Genomic DNA, 22,670 nt, shown 5'->3' with positions numbered 1-22,670 from the left:
AGAATGGCTACCGGCATCTGGATGTGAGTAGAAACGCTCACTGCGCGCTATGCTTTGCATTAACCTCGTGGCGGTCACCAAGAGTCTGGCTTGGGGTTACCGCTCTGAACTGCGGATTTCCAACCCCGTGCCTAAGTTGGGGGTTATTGTTAAGGAGGTTAAAAATTCTTCATTGTATACCGAGGCGATATTCGATCTTTCTACCTTCTCCTGTAAAAATTGAGGGGCTTTGTTTACATGACATTCATATTTCATTGTATATACTGTATACAAATGTTTTCTTACCTCCCTGATTGATCCATATGGATAATGTGTACCAGCTTTGTTCTGTCCCTATGTATAATAAAATTATAGAAATTAAAAGTGTTAAATGACCCAGAAATCTAGTAATTCGTTGTTTTATTGTGTGATTATAGCTTCGTGATAAACTTGTAATTTTCCCCTTAGGATTTAATTCTTGTCTTCAGTTTTTTCCCTACTGAAAAACACCTGCTTATATGATTTAAATGATCTTCCATCAGTCACATTCAGCCGACACAGCTGCTCAGTTAAAAAGGGGAATTAGGGAATTGTAATACATCTTATCTATCTTTTTTCTTTTCTTTTCTTTTTTTTTTTTTTTTTTACAGAGAAAAGGCTCTTGTTCTCTTTGGTTTCAATGGCTCAATTAGAAATATTTTTTTTTTTTTAATTTAAACACTAATGAACTCCCTCAAAAGTTCTATGCACATCTCTATGCTGTCAGACTTGTCATATCATGACTGCTCTGAGGTGCACAATGTGGTGACAGCAAGAAGCATAGCTGCTGAAACCTACTAAAATCCACTCATGGTTGTTGCAATAGGATAGCGGATATAAAATGATTAACCCATATGGTCCCAGGTGCAAGAAGTAAGATTGCAGTAAAACATTGTTGACAAAACTTTTTTTTTATTGCAATTGGAAAAGTATTTATCAGTTGTTGCATTTGTTACTGTTAGAGAAAATTCTCATTTTCCTGAAACTGTAAATCGGGGTAGTTCTTCGATCCATAGAGAAGAACGGCGCTAAGCCCTGACTAGCTTAATTACGGGGCCTATAGCAGAAGATCCATGTGGCGGAGGACGACGGCCACGGATCGATTAGCCTGAAGGGGGACTGGAGGTATGTATAATTTTTTTTTTTTTTTATATATATCTTCATCTCAAGTTTACTTTAAATACTTGACTACTATGACTATTCTTAGGTAAAGCTCTTTAGACTGATTCATTCATCAAGTCAGAACAATGAAAAATGTTTGATGGGTTCACTTTTACTGCATTTTAAGCTTCATACAAAATTTCAGTTAGGCTGTAGACACACTATGGGCTCTATCCACAATCGCACATGCGGTAAGAGATTTTTTTTTTTACCGCTATATCACCGGCAGCGATGACTTCCGCATTTTTTCCACATTCACCAAAAATTTTCCTCATGTTCTCCGCATGCGGGAACAATGCGTAAAAAAATTGGGGAAACATGCAGTAACCATGCTCAAAACAAATAGTGGCATAAAAAAATTGTCTGTCCCCCCCCACCCCCCTACCCCCCGCCGCCCAAAAAAAGTCCAGCAAACACAGCGCTCAAGGCTCCATTTAAGTCCATGGGAAGTGAAATATATCACAAAGTACTTGTAGGTGATATAAAATCGGTAGTTAAGTTAGAAATAATGCGCCCCTTTCTTTGTGAATTTCGTTTTGTTTTTTGCTGGAATTACCAACTTTTGCAGACTTTTACCACACTTTTTACACATGCAGGAAAACAATGCATACAATTTTACGCATACGGTAAATAATAATGCGTAAAATTTTGTGAATGTCAAGATGGACTTATTTCAGTCGAGAATTTAATGCAAGTGCAATTCTGCATGCGGAAAATGATTGTGAATAGAGCCCAATGGGCGCTTTGAGTGCTTTTTTTAAACATCTGCACTTTCTAAGCGTTTTTTTTATTTTTTTTTTTTATAAATGCTCCCATCGACTTGCGTTAAAATCGCTGTAAAATTGCCACAATTGTGATTTTTCGAAAACTCACAATTTTAATGCAAGTCAATGGTAGTGGTTTTTAAAAACACTCAAAAAGTGCTGATGGTTAGATAACCACTCAGATGGTGCTCATAAGGTGTCTACAGCCTTACGGTCGCTCTCTGGGATCGGGAATTGAACCATCTGGCTACAGTTTAGGGTCGATTTCAGTACAAATGCGTCACTAGCCTCTAAGCTAGTGACCCATTTGTACTATGCACCTCTTACTATGAAGCAGGATGGAGCAACAACAGCGTGTGGGGAGATGGTTTCCAGTGAGCAAGGTGAGTGGGAGAACAATTTGAAACCAGACAGGGTAGCAGCTGCTTGCTCTGCTTAATATTGATGCACCAGGGAATCAACCTGTCCACACCCGGATCCACAAAGGGTGTAGGGATACACTGCAAAGGTCAAGAATGACCGGGTCTACACTAGCATGTGTACATGGCTGTAAGCATCATCCTTACTCCCCATTCCAGAATAATAGATACTTTGCTAGCCTCTAGGCTAGCCATGAGTCTGTACAGAGTTCAGTGCTGAATTTTCACTCGAGGGGTCGATAACTAAAGGTTTGTGTTTAGCTTACGGTTTTAGGTTTCTCTTATAAAGTCAAACTGGTCAAAGAAGATTTGTTGTTACCATGGTTAATCTGGTTATTTTATGCTTTCACTAGTTAATGAGTCACTGGCTGGTAAATGCCTGCAGTTTCTAATTTCACTAAGGGCTTGTTTCCACTACACGCAATTTTTCTGATGCAGATTTCCCATAGGCATTCATTGGAGTCAGTTTTCTGCATGCAGAATCTGCGTGTAGTTGAAACAGGCCCTAACTGAATGCATGTGTATGCTGAATAGCTTGGCAGAGCAGCCGTAGGACGAGGAAGAGCAGTGTTTTGTTGTTTTATCTTTCTCATCTCTCCTATATTTGGTTCAATTTAAATAAGATCATGCATTAACACTTGCCATTTTGTTGTGACCACAATGATAGATATTTAAAAATCCATTCCCTATCACAATTTGTTTGTAATAACGGCTGAGTGTTAGGACATGCTAGTAATTTTAATTAGCTGCCCACATCAGACGTAGAATCTAGATACTGCTTAGCGGTCACTGTTTAATTGTTGACGCCATTGCAAGCTCATTACTTCCACTCACTGAATGAACACATTGATCGATGCTCTGCGTTTGAGACATCTCCAAACAAACAACCCAGACAGCACAGAAGTGTTTATCCATAGAAGCAAGGTCATAAATGCTACTGAAGAAAACCTTTACATTTATAGACGACTAACTCGCATCTTAATACTGAAATCTTGCTTTGCACTGATGATTATAATATTAGTTTATGATTGTTTTCAAAGCTTTTGAGGTGGTGTATTTGTATGTATTTATATTAAGAGACATTTGAGCATTTATGTTTGTCTGCTCTCCAGAAACACAAGGAAACTTGCATGAACTACATGAGTACATGTTGATAAAGAAATTTTAGTTTTCATAATATTTTCAGCAACTAATTTCAGTACTTGAGTATTATCCCATCTGCAGAGTTTGGCAGCTTATTTTAAAAGTTCTATTTACTGCCCTACCACGATCTAACCATTTTTTGAAAGCTGAAAGCCCTGGCTTTCCTTTGCACCAGGTCCCAAGTTGTTGTAATGCTTCGTTCCCAAGTTAGGGGAGTTTGAAAGAGGTGTGTCCCCTGCTTTTGGCTGCAGAAAGCAGGGCTGTATTTAGGGTTTGGGCTCCCCTAGGCACCCCAAACCTACGGCGCCCCCCCCCCCCAGGAGAACGTTGTCGCTTGCCGCGGCAAAAATGGGCGTGGCCACAGAATGCAGTGGGCGTGTTTATAACACAGTGGGTGTGGCCAATTAAAATATCCTAGTAAGAGTGCAGCCCAAAGTCAGTGGGACCATGGTTTCTCCCTGGGTATAAGTAAAGTGACCTTAAAAAAGCAAGTAGGAAATGTTCCCCCCCCCCCCCCCACACACACACACACACATTAGCCAGTGTTCTCTCGCACAAAATAGTGGTAGGTATTAGAGTGTGAGCTCCCCTGAGAAAAGTCAGTAACATGACTATGTTCTCTGCAAAGTGCTGCAGAAGATGCCAGTGCTATATAAATACATAATAATATGGTAGGACATTAGACTATGGGAGAATTAGATTGTAACCTCCTCAGAGGATAGTCAGTGACATGACTACGTACTCCGTGAAGTACTGCTGAAGATTAAGTACAATATAGTACAGTGGTATGGCAGCATGATGGCGTAGTGGTTAGCACTCTCGCCTTGCAGCGCTGGGTTCCTGGTTCGAATCCTAGTCAGGTCAACATCTGCAAGGAGTTTGTATGTTCTCCCTTTGTCTGTGTGGGTTTCCTTAAGACACTCTGGTTTCCTCCCATATCCCAACAACATACGATACAGATAAGTATAATGTTAATTGGCTTCCCCTAAAAATTGGCCCTAGACTACGATACATACATAGACATATGACTATGGTAGGGATTAGATTGTGAGCCCCTCTGTGGGACAGTTATGTGACATACCAATACATACTCTGTACAGCGCTGCGTAATATGTTGGTGCTATATAAATAATTAGTATAAGTACAGTAGCCAGGTCTATAGGTGTCCAAATGTAGACATACTATAGGTGTCCCCAGTATAGATATCCAGGTCTATAGGTATCCCCAGTTTAGGTAGTAGTCAGGGGCGCAACTAGAAATCACTGGGCCCTCTTGCGAGAATTTGGATGCACCCCCCCATAGGTGCCAAATAATCATAATGGGGCAGCGTTTCACCATAAAATAATCACAATGTGTGCAGCATTTCAGCAGAGAATAATCACGAGTGCAACATTTCAGCAAAGAATAATCGCAATGTGGGCAACATTTCACCAGAAAATAATCGCAATGAGTGCAACATTTCAGCAGAGAATAATCGCAATGTGGGCAACATTTCAGCAGAGAATAATTGCAATGTGGGCAACATTTCACCAGAAAATAATCACAATGTGGGCAGCATTTCAGCAGTAAATCACACAGTGGGCAGCAGAACACCAGTGGGCTGGCTGAGTACCTGGCTGGGTGAGCGGGTAGTGGGCTGGCTGGGTAGCTGGGTGAGCAAGCAGTGGGCTGGCTGAGTAATTAATTGCAGTATTTGTATAGCGCCTTTCTCCTGTTGGACTCAAAGCACTTGCGAGGCAGCCTCTAGAGCGCACTCAGTAGGCAGTAGCAGTGTTAAGGAGACTTGCCCAAGAAACTTCTTACTGAATAGGTGCTGGCTTACTGAACAGGCAGAGCCGAGATTTGAACCCAGGTCTCCTGTGTCAGAGGCAGAGCCCTTAACCATTACACTTTCCAGCCACTGCCTGGCTAAGCGAGCGGGCAGTGGGCTGGGTACCTGGCTGGGCAGCGGGTTGGCTGGGTACCTGGCTGGCCATGCGGGCTGGCTGGGTACCTGGCTGGCCATGCGGGCTGGCTGGGTACCTGGCTGGCCATGCGGGCTGGCTGGGTACCTGGCTGGCCATGCGGGCTGGCTGGGTACCTGGCTGGCCATGCGGGCTGGCTGGGTACCTGGCTGGGCATGCGGGCTGGCTGGGTACCTGGCTGGGCATGCGGGCTGGCTGGGTACCTGGCTGGGCATGCGGGCTGGCTGGGTACCTGGCTGGGCATGCGGGCTGGCTGGGTACCTGGCTGGGCAGCGGGCTGGCTGGGTACCTGGCTGGGCAGCGGGCTGGCTGGGTACCTGGCTGGGCATGCGGGCCGGCTGGGTACCTGGCTGGGCATGCGGGCTGGCTGGGCATGCGGGCCGGCTGGGTACCTGGCTGGGCATGCGGGCTGGCTGGGTCCCTGGCTGGGCATGCGGGCTGGCTGGGTCCCTGGCTGGGCAGTGGGCTGGCTGGGCATGCAGGCTGGGTACCTGGCTGGGCATGCAGGCTGGCTGGGCATGCGGGCTGGCTGGGTACCTGGCTGGGCATGCGGGCTGGCTGGGTACCTGGCTGGGCATGCTGGGTACCTGGCTGGGCATGCAGGCTGGCTGGGTACCTGGCTGGCCATGTGGGCTGGCTGGGCATGCGGGCTGGCTGGGTACCTGGCTGGGCAGCGGGCTGGCTGGCTGGGTACCTGGCTGGGCATGCGGGCTGGCTGGGCATGCGGGCTGGCTGGGCATGCTGGCTGGGTACCTGGCTGGGCATGCGGGCTGGCTGGGTATGCGGGCTGGTTGGGCAGCGGGCTGGCTGGGTACCTGGCTGGGCAGCGGGCTGGCTGGGTACCTGGCTGGGCATGCGGGCTGGCTGGGTACCTGGCTGGGCATGCGGGCTGGCTGGGTACCTGGCTGGGCATGCGGGCTGGCTGGGTACCTGGCTGGGCATGCGGGCTGGCTGGGCAGCCAGGCTGGCTGGGTCCCTGGCTGGGCAGCCAGGCTGGCTGGGTCCCTGGCTGGGCATGCTGGCTGGCTGGGTCCCTGGCTGGGCATGCTGGCTGGGTACCTGGCTGGGCATGCTGGCTGGGTACCTGGCTGGGCATGCGGGCTGGCTGGGTACCTGGCTGGGCATGCTGGCTGGCAGGGCAGCGGGCTGGCTGGGTACCTGGCTGGGCATGCGGGCTGGCTGGGTACCTGGCTGGGCATGCTACCTGGCTGGGCATGCTGGCTGGCTGGGTCCCTGGCTGGGCATGCTGGCTGGCTGGGTCCCTGGCTGGGCATGCTGGCTGGGTACCTGGCTGGGCATGCTGGCTGGGTACCTGGCTGGGCATGCTGGCTGGCTGGGTACCTGGCTGGGCATGCTGGCTGGCAGGGCAGCGGGCTGGCTGGGTACCTGGCTGGGCATGCGGGCTGGCTGGGTACCTGGCTGGGCATGCTACCTGGCTGGGCATGCTGGCTGGCTGGGTACCTGGCTGGGCATGCTGGCTGGCTGGGCACCTGGCTGGGCATGCTGGCTTGGTACCTGGCTGGGCATGCGGGCTGGCTGGGTACCTGGCTGGGCATGCGGGCTGGCTGGGTACCTGGCTGGGCATGCTGGCTGGCTGGGTACCTGGCTGGGTCCCTGGCTGGGCATGTGAGCTGGCTGGGCAGTGGGCTGGCTGGGTACCTACCTGGCTGGGCGAGCTGGCTCGGTAGCTGGGCTGCAGTTGCCAGCGGCTCCTAGTCCTTCGCGTGTCTCCCGGCTTTTCCCGACTCGCTCCCGCCCTCCAGCAGAGCGGCAGCTGTTGGCCAGGCCCAGGACGTGATCCTTAACTCTGCATGCCGCCGCCTGGTCTAGTGACGTCACTAGACCAAGCGGCGGCATGCAGAGTTGAGGATCATGTCCTGGCCGGCCGCTGCCACTCTGCTGGAGGGCGGGGGGTGAGCGAGCTCACCTTATCTGTAAGTGCGCTCTCCGACGCTCCACTCCCCACCGCGAGGCAAAGCTTTCTGCTGGAGCTATGCCGCTTTTGCCGTCAATCGTCGCGCGGATCTCCGCCTCTCCCTGCCCCTCTCTGTGAAGGAAGAGTGAGAGGGGTGGAGAGAGGCAGCGATCCGCGGCGATTGACATCAGGAGAGGCAGAGCTGCAGCTGCAAGCTTGCCCCTTCCAGGAAGCGATGGCTGGATTGCCCCCCGGGGATTTGTGGGGGGGTCTAAAGCGCTCATGGTGCGGCGGTTTAGATCTAATGAGGACTGAAGCGAACTAGCAGGTAAAAACAGCAATTTTTGTTCGCTTCAGTCTCTCTTTAATGAGACCCCCAGGGCACTTGACACAAGTTTTGAAAACCCAGATTCATGCTGCGAAAAAAGGAGACTACCTCCCGGGTGAGCTTCTGATCATTAATGTCGGGTTTGTCTGGCAATTGCTTTCTGCAGCCAAGTGCAGGGGACACCCCTCCTTCAAAACCCTTTAACTTTGGAATGAAGAATTACACAGACTTGGGACTTGGTGCGAAGGAAAGCCAGGGCTTTCAACTTTCCAAAAGTAGAGCGTGGTAGGGCAGCAAATAGAACTTTTACAAGAAGCTGCCAAACTCTTCAGAGGGAATAATACGCAAGAACCCTAATTTCATATATTTTAATTATTTATGGCAAAGTTTGTTTTACATGTAATTTAACACAGGGCTTGACACTGATCCTGTAAAAACTTATCCGGTTTCCATTTTAAATGGACCAGTTTGTTCTGTTGGCAGCCATTCTTCAATGTACAGGAAAGGATGCTAAACATAGTACAGAGGTTCTCAAACTGGGTGCCGCGGCACCCTGGTGCGCCGTGAGCAGTTCCCAGGGGTGCCGCGGCTGCCCTAGAGTCACGTGTCCCTAATCACGCAGGACTCAGTCCTGCTCTGCTCAGTACAGCTAGATGCTGGACTGGCTGTGCCTGTGCGCGCTGTGAGTAAATCTCTCCCTGCCCCCTCTACAGTGACAGCACAGTGGGAGGCAAGGGGGACTGGAGAGGATCAATAGCAGACAGGATAGAGATAGAGTTAGCCCCGCCTCCCCACGGAGTACAGCTAGTTTGTGAACCACAGGAGGTAATGACAACTAACTGCATCATGCAGGTCTTCTCTGCACACCACGGAGAGCAAGGTACAATCATGTATGAGAATTCTCACACTGTCTGCCTGCCTCTTCAACGTGTGCACAATCAGTGACTGCTGTATCTTTCTCTCCCCGATTAGCACTCTCATTCTTCTCTCCAGCACACTCACTGAGCTCCCCAGCACACTCACTCAGCTCCCCAGCACTCTCATTCTTCTCCCTAGCACACTCACCCAGCTCCCCAGCACACTCACCCAGCACACTCAACCAGCTCCCCAGCACACTCAACCAGCTCCCCAGCACTCTCATCCTTCTCCCCAGCACACTCACTCAGCTCCCCAGCACACTCACTCAGCTCCCCAGCACACTCAGCTCCCCAGCACACTCACTCAGCTCCCCAGCACTCTCATTCTTCTCCCCAGCACTCTCATTCTTCTCTCCAGCACACTCACCCAGCTCCCCAGCACACTCACTCAGCTCCCCAGCACACTCACTCAGCTCCCCAGCACACTCACTCAGCTCCCCAGCACACTCACTCAGCTCCCCAGCACACTCACTCAGCTCCCCAGCACACTCACTCAGCTCCCCAGCACTCTCATTCTTCTCCCCAGCACTCTCATTCTTCTCTCCAGCACACTCACCCAGCTCCCCAGCACACTCACCCAGCTCCCCAACACTCTCACCCAGCACCCCAACACTCTCACCCAGCACCCCAACACTCTCACCCAGCTCCCCAGCACTCTCACCCAGCTCCCCAGCACTCTCACCCAGCTCCCCAGCACACTCACTCAGCTCCCCAGCACACTCACTCAGCTCCCCAGCACTCTCACCCAGCTACCCAGCACACTCACTCAGCTCCCCAGCACTCTCATTCTTCTCCCCAGCACACTCACCCAGCTCCCCAGCACACTCACCCAGCTCCCCAGCACTCTCATTCTTCTCTCCAGCACACTCACTCAGCTCCCCAGCACACTCACTCAGCTCCCCAGCACACTCACTCAGCTCCCCAGCACACTTACTCAGCTCCTGAGCACACTCACTCAGCTCCCCAGCACTTATTCTTCTCTCCAGCACACTCACTCAGCTCCCCAGCACACTCACCCAGTTTCCCAGCACACTCACCCAGCTCACCAGCACTCTCATTCTTCTCTCCAGCACACTCACCCAGCTCCCCAGCACACTCACCCAGCTCCCCAGCACTCTCACCCAGCTCCCCAGCACTCTCACCCAGCTCCCCAGCACTCTCACCCAGCTCCCCAGCACTCTCACCCAGCTCCCCAGCACTCTCACCCAGCTCCCCAGCACTCTCACCCAGCTCCCCAGCACTGTCTTTCAGCAGCACCCTCCTTTTGCTCCCCAAGCACACTCACTCTGCTAAGCTGCCTGACTAAAGCAAGTCAGAGCAATTCAATAGTTGTCATTACCTACCTAAAAGGGCATGCAGACAATCTATAGTGGCCTACTGCCTATCTAAATAGGTACTTTGTCTACCATGATGAGAAGAGCACCAACGACCTAGAAGGGAAACTGTATAACTAAAAAGGGGCACTAGAAATGAATCCAGGATAATGCCTATCTAAAGGGTTGCTAGTTAGATGTCTAACTAGGATGCCATGTAACTAAAAGGGAGATGTCCAATATGGTGTTTGTAATGCATATTCTTGGGCCATATTTGCTGCATAAAATGATGAGCTTGCATTTTGGTAACGGTTTTTGTCAAGGGGTGCCTCGAAAAATTTTCTGAGTCATCAACAGTGCCTTGACCCGGAAAAGTTTGAGAACCACTGACATAGTAGATGAAAGCTATAAATTTAAAGTCTTGTAAAAAATGGGAATGTGAAATGGCATCCAAATACCATAGCGTGGGCAGGAAGTAGCCTGTCCTTTTTTCTTTTATGGCCATTATGTTCAGTGAATTAGGGCATAGCTGCATATACTGTATTGTACAGAATAATGGATTTTCATATAACAGAGTAAAGAAGTATGTGTGTGTCCAGCATGACATCTCAATGAATGTGGTCATTGATCAAAATATTTTTGATTTTGTTTAGCTGAGCACAGAGTTTTACTAGTCTTTTTTCAGGCAATTTGATCTTTTAATATTGCATATATTTTAGTAGAATAAGGAGAGACGTTGGCACCACAACACAGAAAGGGTATGGAGGGCAAAGGTGGAGGGGAGTGGTGGCTGTTATAGGCTGATGTCTCCGCCAGAATATCCAGCATGCTCAGACCAGAATGCGTGGAGATGGCATAGCCATAGAGCAAACGAAGGAGGAAATGATCAGCACTGCTGGAAAGCACTGCCTGACGGCCATTCCACAGGGATTTGTTTTTGCGGAGGCTAATCCTCGCGAAGCGTCTGTCAGGCTTACATCCATCACCCTGCACCAACCTGCCTGCTCTGCATTCATATGGTATGTGACCTCTGCTTACCAATTATACAGTTTGTCACTGCCTGCACCAAGATGTGATTAAAGCATTTTTCCAGCAGTGCTGACCATTTCCTCCTTTGTTTACTCTGCCCTATTTTTGCTGTGGGGAGTAATGACATGAGAGTTTCTCCACGGCTCTTTACTGCATGAAGCAACACAAACTTTTGACTGTGGTGGGGAGAGGGATATTGAATCAAGTCTCCGCTGAGGTGTGATCTAATTTCCATTGTGGCACTGTGTCAAGGTGGTAAAGGATCAGCAAATATTAGTTGTTTACCACTAAAGCAGCGTACACACGCTTGTCTGAATTCGGCTGTGGTGGACAATAAAGGGGCCCATACACTCAGCCGATTAACGGCCGGTTGATCGAAATTGATCGATTGCAAATTGTTTGCGACTCGATCGATTTGCGGCCGATTTCGATCGATTTCAATCAATCGGCCAGGGTGGAAAATCAAAATCGATCTGAAGAGATTGCTTATCAATTTGCATTGGCTCCAATGCAAATCTGATGGCAAAAAAATGCCATCAGATCGATTTTCAATAGATTTCAGACTGAAATCTATTGGAAATCTGTTCCTAGTGTAAAATGGTCCTAAACACATCAAATAGATAAGAAATCTATCTGATCTATCTGCTGCTAATCTAACGAGTGTATGGCCACCTTAAGACATGGCTGAGAATTGGGAGTCAGATCAGCATGTGTACAGCGGCTGCACAACATTTATCTGACATGTAGGATCTTTTCCAATCCCCGACGCCCGAGCACCACCTGATCACAATGTTCTCCCCGCCTGTGAGAATTCACTCCATCAAGCGCTAATCATTCTCCCTCCCCCTGCTTAGCAATAGATGTGTTGCTAGCCAGGAGGCTTATGATGTTCTCTGCGGGGTGAAAGAGTTCCCCCAGTTTGTACAGGGCTTTAGAAGTGTATGTTCAGCTATGGTCCTCTTACCTCTGTGATGTCTACTAATGTAATCTGGAGGTGTTAGCAGATTGCCTCAGAGCTTCCAGCAGGAGAGCACCGATTTCTGATTGATTAGATTGGTGTTCAGGCTGATTAGGAGAGAAGGGGAAGGAGTAGACCACCTCTCTCTGTACAATATGCCTTTGAAGGAGCTGCTAGGAAACACAGCTCTGATTCCAATTCTGAAGACACATAAGCTACATTGCTTTGTGTCTATGCTTTAAACTGCTTTTATATGCTATTTAGGTTACTTAAAAAATAAAAAATAAAAAAAAAAAGCTTTCACCATGAAGTGGATGAGCTTTTTCCACCGATGGGTTGCTCCAGTTGTGAGTTGAGGCAGAACAGCAGGATGCAGGCCACAGCCCTTACAATACTGCACATTTTAGCCAGCTAGACAAAAAGTGTCGATTCTCTTATTTAACAAAATAATTTTTGGTTTTATCTTTATATTCAATAGTATTTCTTTGATATAGCCTCAAGGCAGCACTCAGGCTGTTTACAGTGTAATGTCTGGAGTTCTGCTGTAACGTTTTCCTAGCAGCATAGGTACTTTGATTTTTGTGTGTGTGAAATGTTAAAGGCTAACGAATGCAGGCAGCTTCCATGTCATGAAAATGAAATTTAATGACATGTTGCCAGTTGTCTTGGTGGCAACTTGTAGAGATAGCTGTGTTGCAGACAATGACTTCCAACAACTACTTTTTTTGTTCAGAAGAATGAGATTAACTTCAGTCATATGTTGTAGTGTTTGTATATTGTTTTGTTTGTTTTTATTTTGTTAATTTATCCGCTTCTTCTTTGTGTGTCGTAGGATTGAAAAAAACAGACGATAAAATTCATTATTTTATGCTCACATTAATTAAAGAAACCATACAACAACTATCTAATGAAGTGTGCAGTGTGCTTCTAAATTACTTCTTACCATCCATTATTTCACTGTATAAACACTTTTCCAATTAGCTGCTTTACAGTTGGTTGACTATCAAATCCTAATCAAACATTTCGGTCAGCAAAAAAATACAGATGGCAGCTAATTTTTTTTAAGTATCTGCTATGCATAACAAAGGAAACCAAGTTAAGAAAATTTATTTAATGCTACAGATCTTATAGGTTGTTTTTTTTCAATCCTGAAATTATGTGGCAAAAGTTAGACATAAGTGCTGTATATTCTATATATTTACTTTCTGTGAGATTGGGAACTTGAGCATTCAAGGTACTATTTACCTTGAGTATCTTAAGGCTTCTTGCACACCAAGACGTTGTGTTAGGTGGCACGTTAAGGTCGCATAACGTGCACCTAACACAACGTATGGTGCTGCAAAAGCCGACGGTAGAGTGAGCCGCGTTAGGCTGCTCGATGCCCATAATATCTCCCAGAGTGGCGCTGATTGGCCAGCGGGACCACGTGATGCGGAGCGAGACACTCCGCATCACGTGGTCCCGCCGGCCAATCAGCGCCCGCCAGTGCAGTGAATATTAAGTAGCCATGTGCGCGGCTACTGTAGCTGGCTCTCCCCGCCTCCTCTCCGCCCCCCACTGCGCATGTGCAAACAGTCTAACGCGGCTATAGCCGCTCCAACGCCGTAGCATGCTGCACTTTGCACAGAACGTGCAGCGTTACATGTAACGCAACGTGGGCTGTGTGAACAGCCCACTTGTGTTACATTGCTGTGCGTTGGGGGAGCGTTACAGGCGCACTAACGTGCGCCTGTAACGTCTTGGTGTGCAAGCAGCCTAAAGGGAACCTGAAGTAAGAGACATTTGGAGTCTGACATTTATTTCATTTTAAAGCATGCACATTGCCTCTCAATCCTGCTGATCCCTCTACCTCTTAGGGCTAGTTTACAGTGCTCAGTTGCATTGCAGAATAATTCTGCATGTCCGCTTACTGCCCATACAAGTCTATGGACCTGTTCACAGTACTGCATTTTAACTGTTTGCGTTATTCTAACTCACTGCATGCAGGCTTTGTATTAGTCTATGTCTGTCAGGACATACGTGCTAGCCTTTAAGGTGCGTACACACATGCGACTATAGTCGTTTGAAACGATCGTTCCCCGATCGTTTCAAACGACGAACGTTTAAAAAAAAAAAGCAGCCAACGACCATTAAGTCTAACGACGGACGAGCTAGATCGTTAAAAACGAACGATCTAGCTTGGCGGATTTTTCCCGACGACGATCGTTTGCAAAAGTAGTACATCGTTGGAAACGGTCATTCGTACTAGGCTTGACATGCGCATTTCACTATTTCTCCATGGAACTTTTCATTTTTATGCGCAGGCGCAATAGGTGCTTTTACGTGATGTAACGTTCGTTCTAACGATGGGATCGTTACACACCTTTTAAAACTAACTTTACGTAGGTCGTTCTTTCGTCAATTAAAAGTTCGTTTGTCGTTGACAACGAACGATCGTTGTCGCATGTGTGTACGTAGCTTTAGGCTTACATACAGAATGAAATTGTAAAACCACCTTAAGGTGGCCACACACGATACAATAAAATGATCCGATTTTACAGCAATTCGATAAAAAGGATCGTATCTCTTGAAAAATTCGAAAGCTTTATTTTCATTCGACTGAAAAATCCGATCGAATTTCCAGTTTTTTTTTTTTCGATTTAAATCGATCGGGAATGCCAGATATTTCTCTTCAATTTCTATTAAAGATTGTATGGTGTGTGTTGGATTGTCAATTTATTAACATACACACCCTAGCAATTTTCTCCGTTTCCAATCATTTTTATCATAATTGAGGTAAAATTGAACATAGGTGTGTGGTACATTGGATATATTTTTGAAATGTCACAATCGGTGAGAAAAATTGATTGCAATTCTTAAATTGAACAGATATTTAAAAAATTGTATGGTGTGTGTGGCCACCTTTATACTTTTAGCCGTATACCCTGAACAAGCATATAGATCAGGTGTTTCTGACAAAAATCTGACAAGATAAGCTGCATGCTTGTTTTAAGTGTTTGATTCAGACACACCTGCAAAGTACACTCCGCACCACATTCGAGTGATTGACAGCGGCGCTCACGCAGTCGCAGTAGAGGATGACCTGGCGAGGTCGGCCTCTGCACCGTCGTGGACCGCGAGTCAGCGGCTGAGAGCGGAGCTGTGGTGAAGGACATAGCAGCTGCTAGGGGCTGGAGGAAGCCCCGGGTAAGTAAATGTCATTTCTTTTTGCCTGCCTGGATATTCCCTTTAAAAAACTTAGAGACTCTGTAACATCAAAAACCTCCCCTGGGGGGTACTCACCTCGGGTGGGGGAAGCCTCCGGATCCTAATGAGGCTTCCCACGCCATCCTCTGTCCCACGGGGGTCTTGCTGCAGCCCTCCGAACAGCCGGCGACAGACCCGACTGTAGATTCAATATTTACCTTTGCTGGCTCCAGCGGGGGTGCTGTGGCTGCTTTCGGCTCGGAAATAGACGGAAATACCCGATCTCCGTCGGGTCCGCTCTACTGCGCAGGCGGCGGAAACTTGCGCCTGCGCAGTAGAGCAGACCCGACGGCGATCGGGTATTTCCGCCTACTTCGGAGCCGTCAGAGCGCCTGCGCAGGAGCCGGGAAGGTAAATATTGACGTCACCGCTGCACGGAGGGCTGCAGCGAGACCCCTGAGGGACGGAGGACGGCGTGGGAAGCCTCATTAGGATCCGGAGGCTTTCCCCACCCGAGGTGAGTACCCCCCAGGGGACGTTTTGATGTTACAGTTCCTCTTTAAAGAAAACCTGAACTGAAAATTAAGTCAAAATAACCATACACAAGTCATACTTACCTCCTGTGTAGTCTACTCATCACTCTTTCTCCTCTCCCACGTCCTGTTTGTCCACCGTGATCAAGGGAATTCTCTGTCCTCCATTTTGAAAATGTCCATTACCCCATAACCGCTTCCTGGTCAGCACACTGTTAAACTGTAACATCGCCCAATTGAGCCATAGGGAAACGTGGACATTACCTGGCACATCCGTTGTCCTCTCAGGTGTAACTGACAGCAACTGATATACAACTGACAGCAACTGATATATTTCAGTTCTGAAAACATGTTGTCAGAACTGGAAAGGATCATTGTCAGAAGAAAATGGTGAGCTTCTGAGAGGAACTGATGGCAAGGTAACTATGTAATGTTCATTTGGAGTTACCTCATATGTTTATTTTAAATAAGTTTTTACTCAGTTCAGGTTCCCTTTAATTACAACATGCTGGAACACTAAAAAGGTGCAACTTGATATAATCTTTAGATTCTGAAACTTACCACAGCAAACGAAAAGAATCCACGGGTCACTAGACGCCCAGTAAAATAGTAATTTGGCCCAGTAGTAGAAAAATAATAGAAAAATAGAATAAATACTTTTAGTTTAGTTTTTTTGTTGTTTGGGGGGTAAAACCCCAACCAAGCTTGGGATTGAAATGTGGTTTGCATATTTGAGTGTGTTGAGAAGCATTTGGAACAATTCACAAAAATTAATTGTTAATGGAAAAAAATCAATAGTTTATTTCTAAGTAAAATCAAATTCTTGTTTTTCTACTGCAAAATTTCCATTTGAGGTGGGTGGGGAAGCGGTAGTGGAGGATAGCTGGCAGATAGCATAGCAGTACAGCTCTCGCTGATGACTCCCGACTGATGCTCAATCAATTTATCTTGAAATCTATTGACATTCATTTTGCATTACGGTGCAGGAATGTATCACTATACGATCAAATTTCTGTCGGGAAGGTATTGATTGGCTAAACATATCTGGCTGTAATTCACTACTGCAAGATCCACCCTTTCCTGACCTCTGCACCACCAAACTCGCCTTGGCTACTGCAATGCCCTTCTGTCTGGTCTCCCTATGACCCGAATCGCCACGCTGTAGTCAATCATCATGAATGCGGCAGCCAGAATTATCCACTCCTCCCATCGCTCCACCACGGCAGCTCCCCTCTGTGAATCCTTAACTAGCTTTCTATCCAGTCCAGACTCAGATTCAAGATACTGTGCCTGACTTACAAATCTGTCCACAAAACCTGTCCAACTTACATTTCCGATCTCACTCAGAGGTACACACCTAGCCGTTCACTCCTCTCCTCCAATGAACTTCGCCTGACCGTCCCCCGCATCATCCAGTCCCATGCATGCTTCCAGGACTTCTCAAGAACGGCACCAACACTATGGAACTTCCTACCTCCACCCATTAGAGCAGCCCCCTCCTTCAACATCTTCAAGAAGGCCCTCAAAACTCACCTTTTTACTCTGGCCTACCACCCCTCACAAGTGCTCTAAACCCGCAGCTTAACTCTAGTCCCTACCTTTCGTGTCCCTACCTCTCCCTCTAGATTGTAAGCCTTTTGGCAGGGTCCTCCTCCTTTTGTGTCCGACCTGATCATGCACCTCCATTACTGTGCACCCATGCTATGCATTCGAGTGAACTCAACTTGCCTAATCTCCATGTTCCCATTTAGTGACTGACTAAGCATTACCTTGTACTCCTACTGTGCTGAGTAATCTGTTTTTTCTTGTTTTCCTGTATTGTCTTATTGCTGTATGTCACCTTAAATATTGTCTGTAACCTAAACTAATGTCCAGCACTGGTACTTTATAAATAAAAAATAAATTATTATTATTATTATTTAGTATTTATATAGCGCCGACATATTACGCAGCGCTGTACAGTGTATATGTATGTATGTATGTATGTATGTATTCTCTGCTGAGAACCTCTCGATGCAGCCCCCCACCCCGTTTTGTGTCATCAACCCCTCCTACATAGTAAGCCTTTGGCAGGACCCTCTCTCCTTGTGTATCATACTTGATTGGGCATTCTACCCAAAATAATGTGAACTTTTATTATGGGGACTACTACGCCAGTGTATGAGCTGGCGTTGTGTATAGTGTTGTCGGTCAACATATCTGGCTGTAATTCACTACTGCATGATCCACTCTTTCCTGACCTCTGCACCACCAAACTCGCCTTGTACAGCGCTGCATAAAATGTTGGCGCTATATAAATCCAATAATTATTAATAATTGTTTCTTGGGAAACTTTACTTCTGCTTAAGCTCTGACGTAGATGGATAAACATTTAAGGTAATTTATCTTGCAGCCAGTAGTATTTAGAATGGTTGGTTGTCAAATTTATAACTATTTACACCAAATTCTTACTTACATTTTTTTTTTCAGGTTACAGACTGATCGGAAGCCATTCAGGTGTTAAGCTCTGCCGATGGACGAAGGTAGTGTTGTTGTTTTTTGTTTGTTTGTTTTTTTATTTCGTTTTTTTTTTTTTTATGTTTTCTACTTTAGAGGGATTAAATGTCTGGATAAAAATACATAGAAAAAAATTAAGAACAGATATCTGACTAATGTGAGGAACCAAGACTTTCTTTGATTTCATAATGGGTAAATGCAGCTTATTACACAGATTATTGGGTGTGAAGATTCTCGTTTATCCATATCATGGTATGTGCAAAGAGAAAACAAGTAACTTCATTTCAGATATGGTGAAGGAAATAACCAGATAATGATATGCATGGGGATTTAGTTACTACGGGCAAAAAGTCCTAAATGGAATTCTTTACATTTTTCCTTTTTTTTTTTTTTTTTTTTTTTTTTCCTTTTGTAGTCTATGCTGAGAGGCAGAGGAGGCTGTTATAAACACACATTCTACGGTATTGAAAGTCACAGATGTATGGAAACAACGCCCAGTCTGGCTTGTGCTAACAAATGTGTCTTTTGTTGGAGGTAGGCCTTGAGCGTTTTTTTTTCTGTTTCCGTAAATTGATGTTACATAATCTATTATGGTGTAAGTCTTCAGTTTTCATTCTTAAAATGCAAATAATTTGTGTTTTGCTTTCACAATAAGAAACCACAAATACCCGATCAGGACCCTTGAATTATACAAACTATACTTTTATACCATTGTAAGCCTGGGGTCCATTCGGAACCACTGGCTTATGGCACATCTCCAAGTGTTTATTTTACAGAGCAAAATAATTCAATTGCAGACAGCTGTTCCACACTGTTTTGGTAGTCATCACTGCAGGGTATGGGTTGACTCTGCGTAGGGTTTGTGAAAGTGGTGTTGCATATTAACACTGTACTTAAGATATTAAGTACAAGTGCTATCAGACTTTTGTAGTGGGCCCAGTGGACCCTAATGCCTGGTACACACCATGCAATTACCCATCGGATCGATAGCTCAAAGCGATAATTTCCAACAGGCCCAATCAGGTTTCCAATTGATTTTTCCAATGGATTTTGTGCAGAACTGATCAGAAAATCTGATGGAAAATTGCACGCTGTGTACCAGGCATAGCAGGCCCCTTGTTTAGGATCTTTTAGGCCCTCTGTAAATAAATCCTGATGATTCTGATTCTCAATTTAACTGTTATTTTACACAGTCATGTTCACAAGATCTTTAACTAAACCGTGAATATATTTGACTGAGGATTGGTTGACCACTTAATGACAAGCAGTCATATTAAAATTATTATTATTTATTGTATTTATAAAGCGCCAACATATTACGCAGCGCTGCGAAATGTCCTGCTAGAGCCTCTTAACGGCTCCAGGACATTTTTATAAGTCAAACAGTGCTGCTGCTCCCTGCTGCGTTCCTGCGTGCATGTGAGATCAGGAGGGGGGTGGGGGGTGGGGGTTGGGGGGGGGGGGGGGAATAATACACCTTGATTTATAAATACTATATTGTCACCATACTTTGTACAAGGGACATAATTTGAAGTCGTGTGATAACCAGGACAAATAGGCAGATAAAATGTGTGGGTTTTATGTACAGTAGCAGTGTTTATATTAAAACTATAGGGGTTGAAATGGGAGAAGTAGTGAATTTTTTTCATTTATTTTTCCCTCGTTTTTCCCTTTAAAATACATAGAAAATAAAGTAATTACTAAAAACAAATAAAAACCCCCAAAAGCCTAATTGGTGGTGACAAAACAAGATATAGGTCATTTAATTGTGATTAGTGTGATTAAGCGATTGACAAATGAAAGGGATGAGCACTGAAAGGTGAAATTCGCTCTTGTCCATTAGGGTAAAAACCCCTTTGGGGTGAAATGGTTAATCAACAAAAAATGCTTTGAGGTGAATGTAAATATGAGTTGCTGTGTCTTGCACAATAAAGGGCCGTGGAAGCAGGATCTGGGCCACCTGAACCAATATTTGTGCGCCAACATTTCAGGATAAAATGAAGATTTTCTATTAATGATAACCAATTGGTTTTTAACCCATTCAAAAGCAAACCATATTCCCGTTTCTGTGATTTCAGTGTTAATAGCTTTTTCTAAATTAAGCAACTCCTGTGTTTATGCTTTTTTAAAATGTGGACTTTGCTGCTGTGACTTTTTAGACAACTTGGAGCTCTACTTTAACAGAGAGAAATCGCCCCATGACAAAGTCCGAATTGAATTAGTTGATTTGGGTGCCTGATAACTTGTGCCCTGCCAGAGGCTATTGTAGAAATTGCAGCTATGGCAGGCAGCGGAGTTCAGACACAGTATAGCGGAACTCTGATTTTAACATCTTGTAATGGAAGTGGTAATTTTGACTAGAATTTTGGTTTTAGGGGCAAAGGTTAGTGTTAGGTGTAGGTCTGGGTGAGTTAGCGTCAGGTATAGGTAGGGGAGGGGTAATGTGAGGATTAGGTTAGGATGAAGTGATTAGTATAGTATTGGTAAACTTTTCAATATCATATTGAAAAAGAAGATAATGGAGTATTGGTAAATTTACCTTTATTTACGAACAGCTAAATCTGCTCCCATTTTAACTCATGGCTTTTTCTAATGTACGCAGTCAGAATTAGTGTTGGGGGTTTGCACTCTGTTTAGAGCTGTGTTCTTTAGGCTATCACAATGCATGTAAGCAGAGCCGGGACAAGGTCCTCCAGCACCCAAGGCTGAGACAGCAAAGTGCGCCCCTCCATCCCTGCCACCCCAGCCGTCACACACTGATTGCTATTAGACTAAGAGGCGCCACAGGGCAAACAACCTCCCCAACACCTTAATATCTAGTTATATAGCTTGCAGTCACTGCCATGTATCCCCTTTTCTTATTTCTTTCTGCTTCAAACACAATTAGGAATGACAGCTGAATGAATTGTGCGCCCCTTCCTACACTGCGCTCTGAGGCTGGAGCCTCTCCAGCCTATGCCTCGGCCCGGCCCTGCATGTAAGATTGATATTCATGCCATGTAACTTGCACTGAGAGACCGTTGCTTTCACTTGGCTGGTTTCCACTACAGGGTGTGAATGCCTATTACATATCGCTATTAAGAAGTTGTGGCCTAATAAATAATAGAGTGGCAGTTAGCATCCTTCGACTCTGACAGTAGCTGCAGGGCAAATTTCATATAACTATCCATGAAAGCTACTGTGTGTGAAGCTTGCTGAGGCCTCGGGTTGCTGGCTGCTGTACAGTAACTCTCACAGGTTATGGTAATTCTGGGAGCAAGCCATAAAGGAGATCTGATAAGAACACCAATAGTTCACTGGCAGGGCACATTGATTAGTATTACAGATAGCCATGGCAATTTGAAGAATATCTCATTGTGCTCCAATCTCATCTTTCAACAGCGTTTCATTGGCTTTTGCTGCACTTCCAAAAAATGACAAGTTTATCAATTAGGAGCACGGATGTTGATTTACTACATCAGTTTAAATAATGCTCTTTTTGTTCCATGACTGCGATGGTATCATTTGTTTTCAGTAATTACTTCCAGAGCAATTAAATGCTCAACAAAGTAAAAGAATGTGTAATGACCTATTATTAACTAATGATATTTTTCTACCAAAAGCTTTAAGTGGAACTCTGAAGAAGCAGAAATGAGTAAAATATGTTTGTGTGAGTGCATGTTTGTGCATGCATGATAATGTTTTTTCAGTTGCCTTTTCACTCCATTGGCCATTTTCTTATCCACATAATTATTACTTCTGCTCGTTTTCTGTTAACGTAACAAGGCAATGGGATTTTTTTTTTCTGTCAAAGGAAACCCACGCAATTTTTTTTTAAAGAACATACAAACTCCCATGCAGATCTAGTTGGGATTCAAATGTGGGTCTCTAATGCTTTAAGACAATATATTTAATGAGCCAGTCACATGGCACCTGACAAGAAGTTACAAATACTGCATTGAGGTGTCCAGTGTGCTGCTTCCCATGTTGCTACTGTGCTTTCTTGCCACCTCTGCTCCTCCCCACCCTCCCACACCTGCTGCTCTTCCCTATCCTCCCCTCAGTTCCACCACTGTAAATAAGGTTGCTGCTCTTCTTTTTACCTGCTACTACAACCCTGTTGTACCCCTCAGACTTGCTTCACCCCTTCTCCTCGGCCCTAGTCTTGGCACTTACTGCACTGTTCAGCCTCTCCCTCTCCACTGGAATTGTCCCCACTACCTTCAAGCCGGTCATCATCCACCCAATACTGAAAAAAAAATCACTTTTTCCGTCCATGCCACACTTTAGAAAAAAATCTCTGTCCGCCATCTCCATTCCAATGTTCAACATATTTTTTGAAACTCAACCTGCAATAGACTGAGTTTGTGATCTTCCCACCCTGTTTTGTCAAGTCCTCTTCCTGACATCGCTGTTGCTATTAACAACATGTCCATTCATCCTGTTCCTCAAACCTATTGCCTTGGGTGTCTTCCTCGACTCGGCACTCTCCTTCACTCCTCACATCCAGAATTTCTCCAGGTCCAGCCACTTCCGTTTCTGCAACT

At 45.8% G+C, this 22,670-nt stretch overlaps 1 protein-coding gene across 2 annotated transcripts in view; it reads left to right on the top strand.

Moving 5' to 3' along the window:
• Positions 1–22,670, top strand: part of LOC137546284 (S-adenosyl-L-methionine-dependent tRNA 4-demethylwyosine synthase TYW1-like) — a 246,437-nt gene that overhangs the window by 76,893 nt on the left and 146,874 nt on the right. For both annotated transcript variants that reach the window (XM_068268563.1, XM_068268562.1), the window contains exons 9-10: positions 18,118–18,170; positions 18,560–18,678. In XM_068268563.1, coding sequence (XP_068124664.1) covers positions 18,118–18,170; positions 18,560–18,678 — 172 coding nt within the window. The remainder of the gene's footprint in view (positions 1–18,117; positions 18,171–18,559; positions 18,679–22,670) is intronic.

The sequence above is a fragment of the Hyperolius riggenbachi genome, chromosome 2 (assembly GCF_040937935.1).
Source record: "Hyperolius riggenbachi isolate aHypRig1 chromosome 2, aHypRig1.pri, whole genome shotgun sequence".
Taxonomy (NCBI): Eukaryota; Metazoa; Chordata; class Amphibia; order Anura; family Hyperoliidae; genus Hyperolius; species Hyperolius riggenbachi.
The sequence above is the reverse complement of the archived record's forward strand: the minus strand, read 5'-3'. Positions and strand labels throughout refer to the sequence as shown.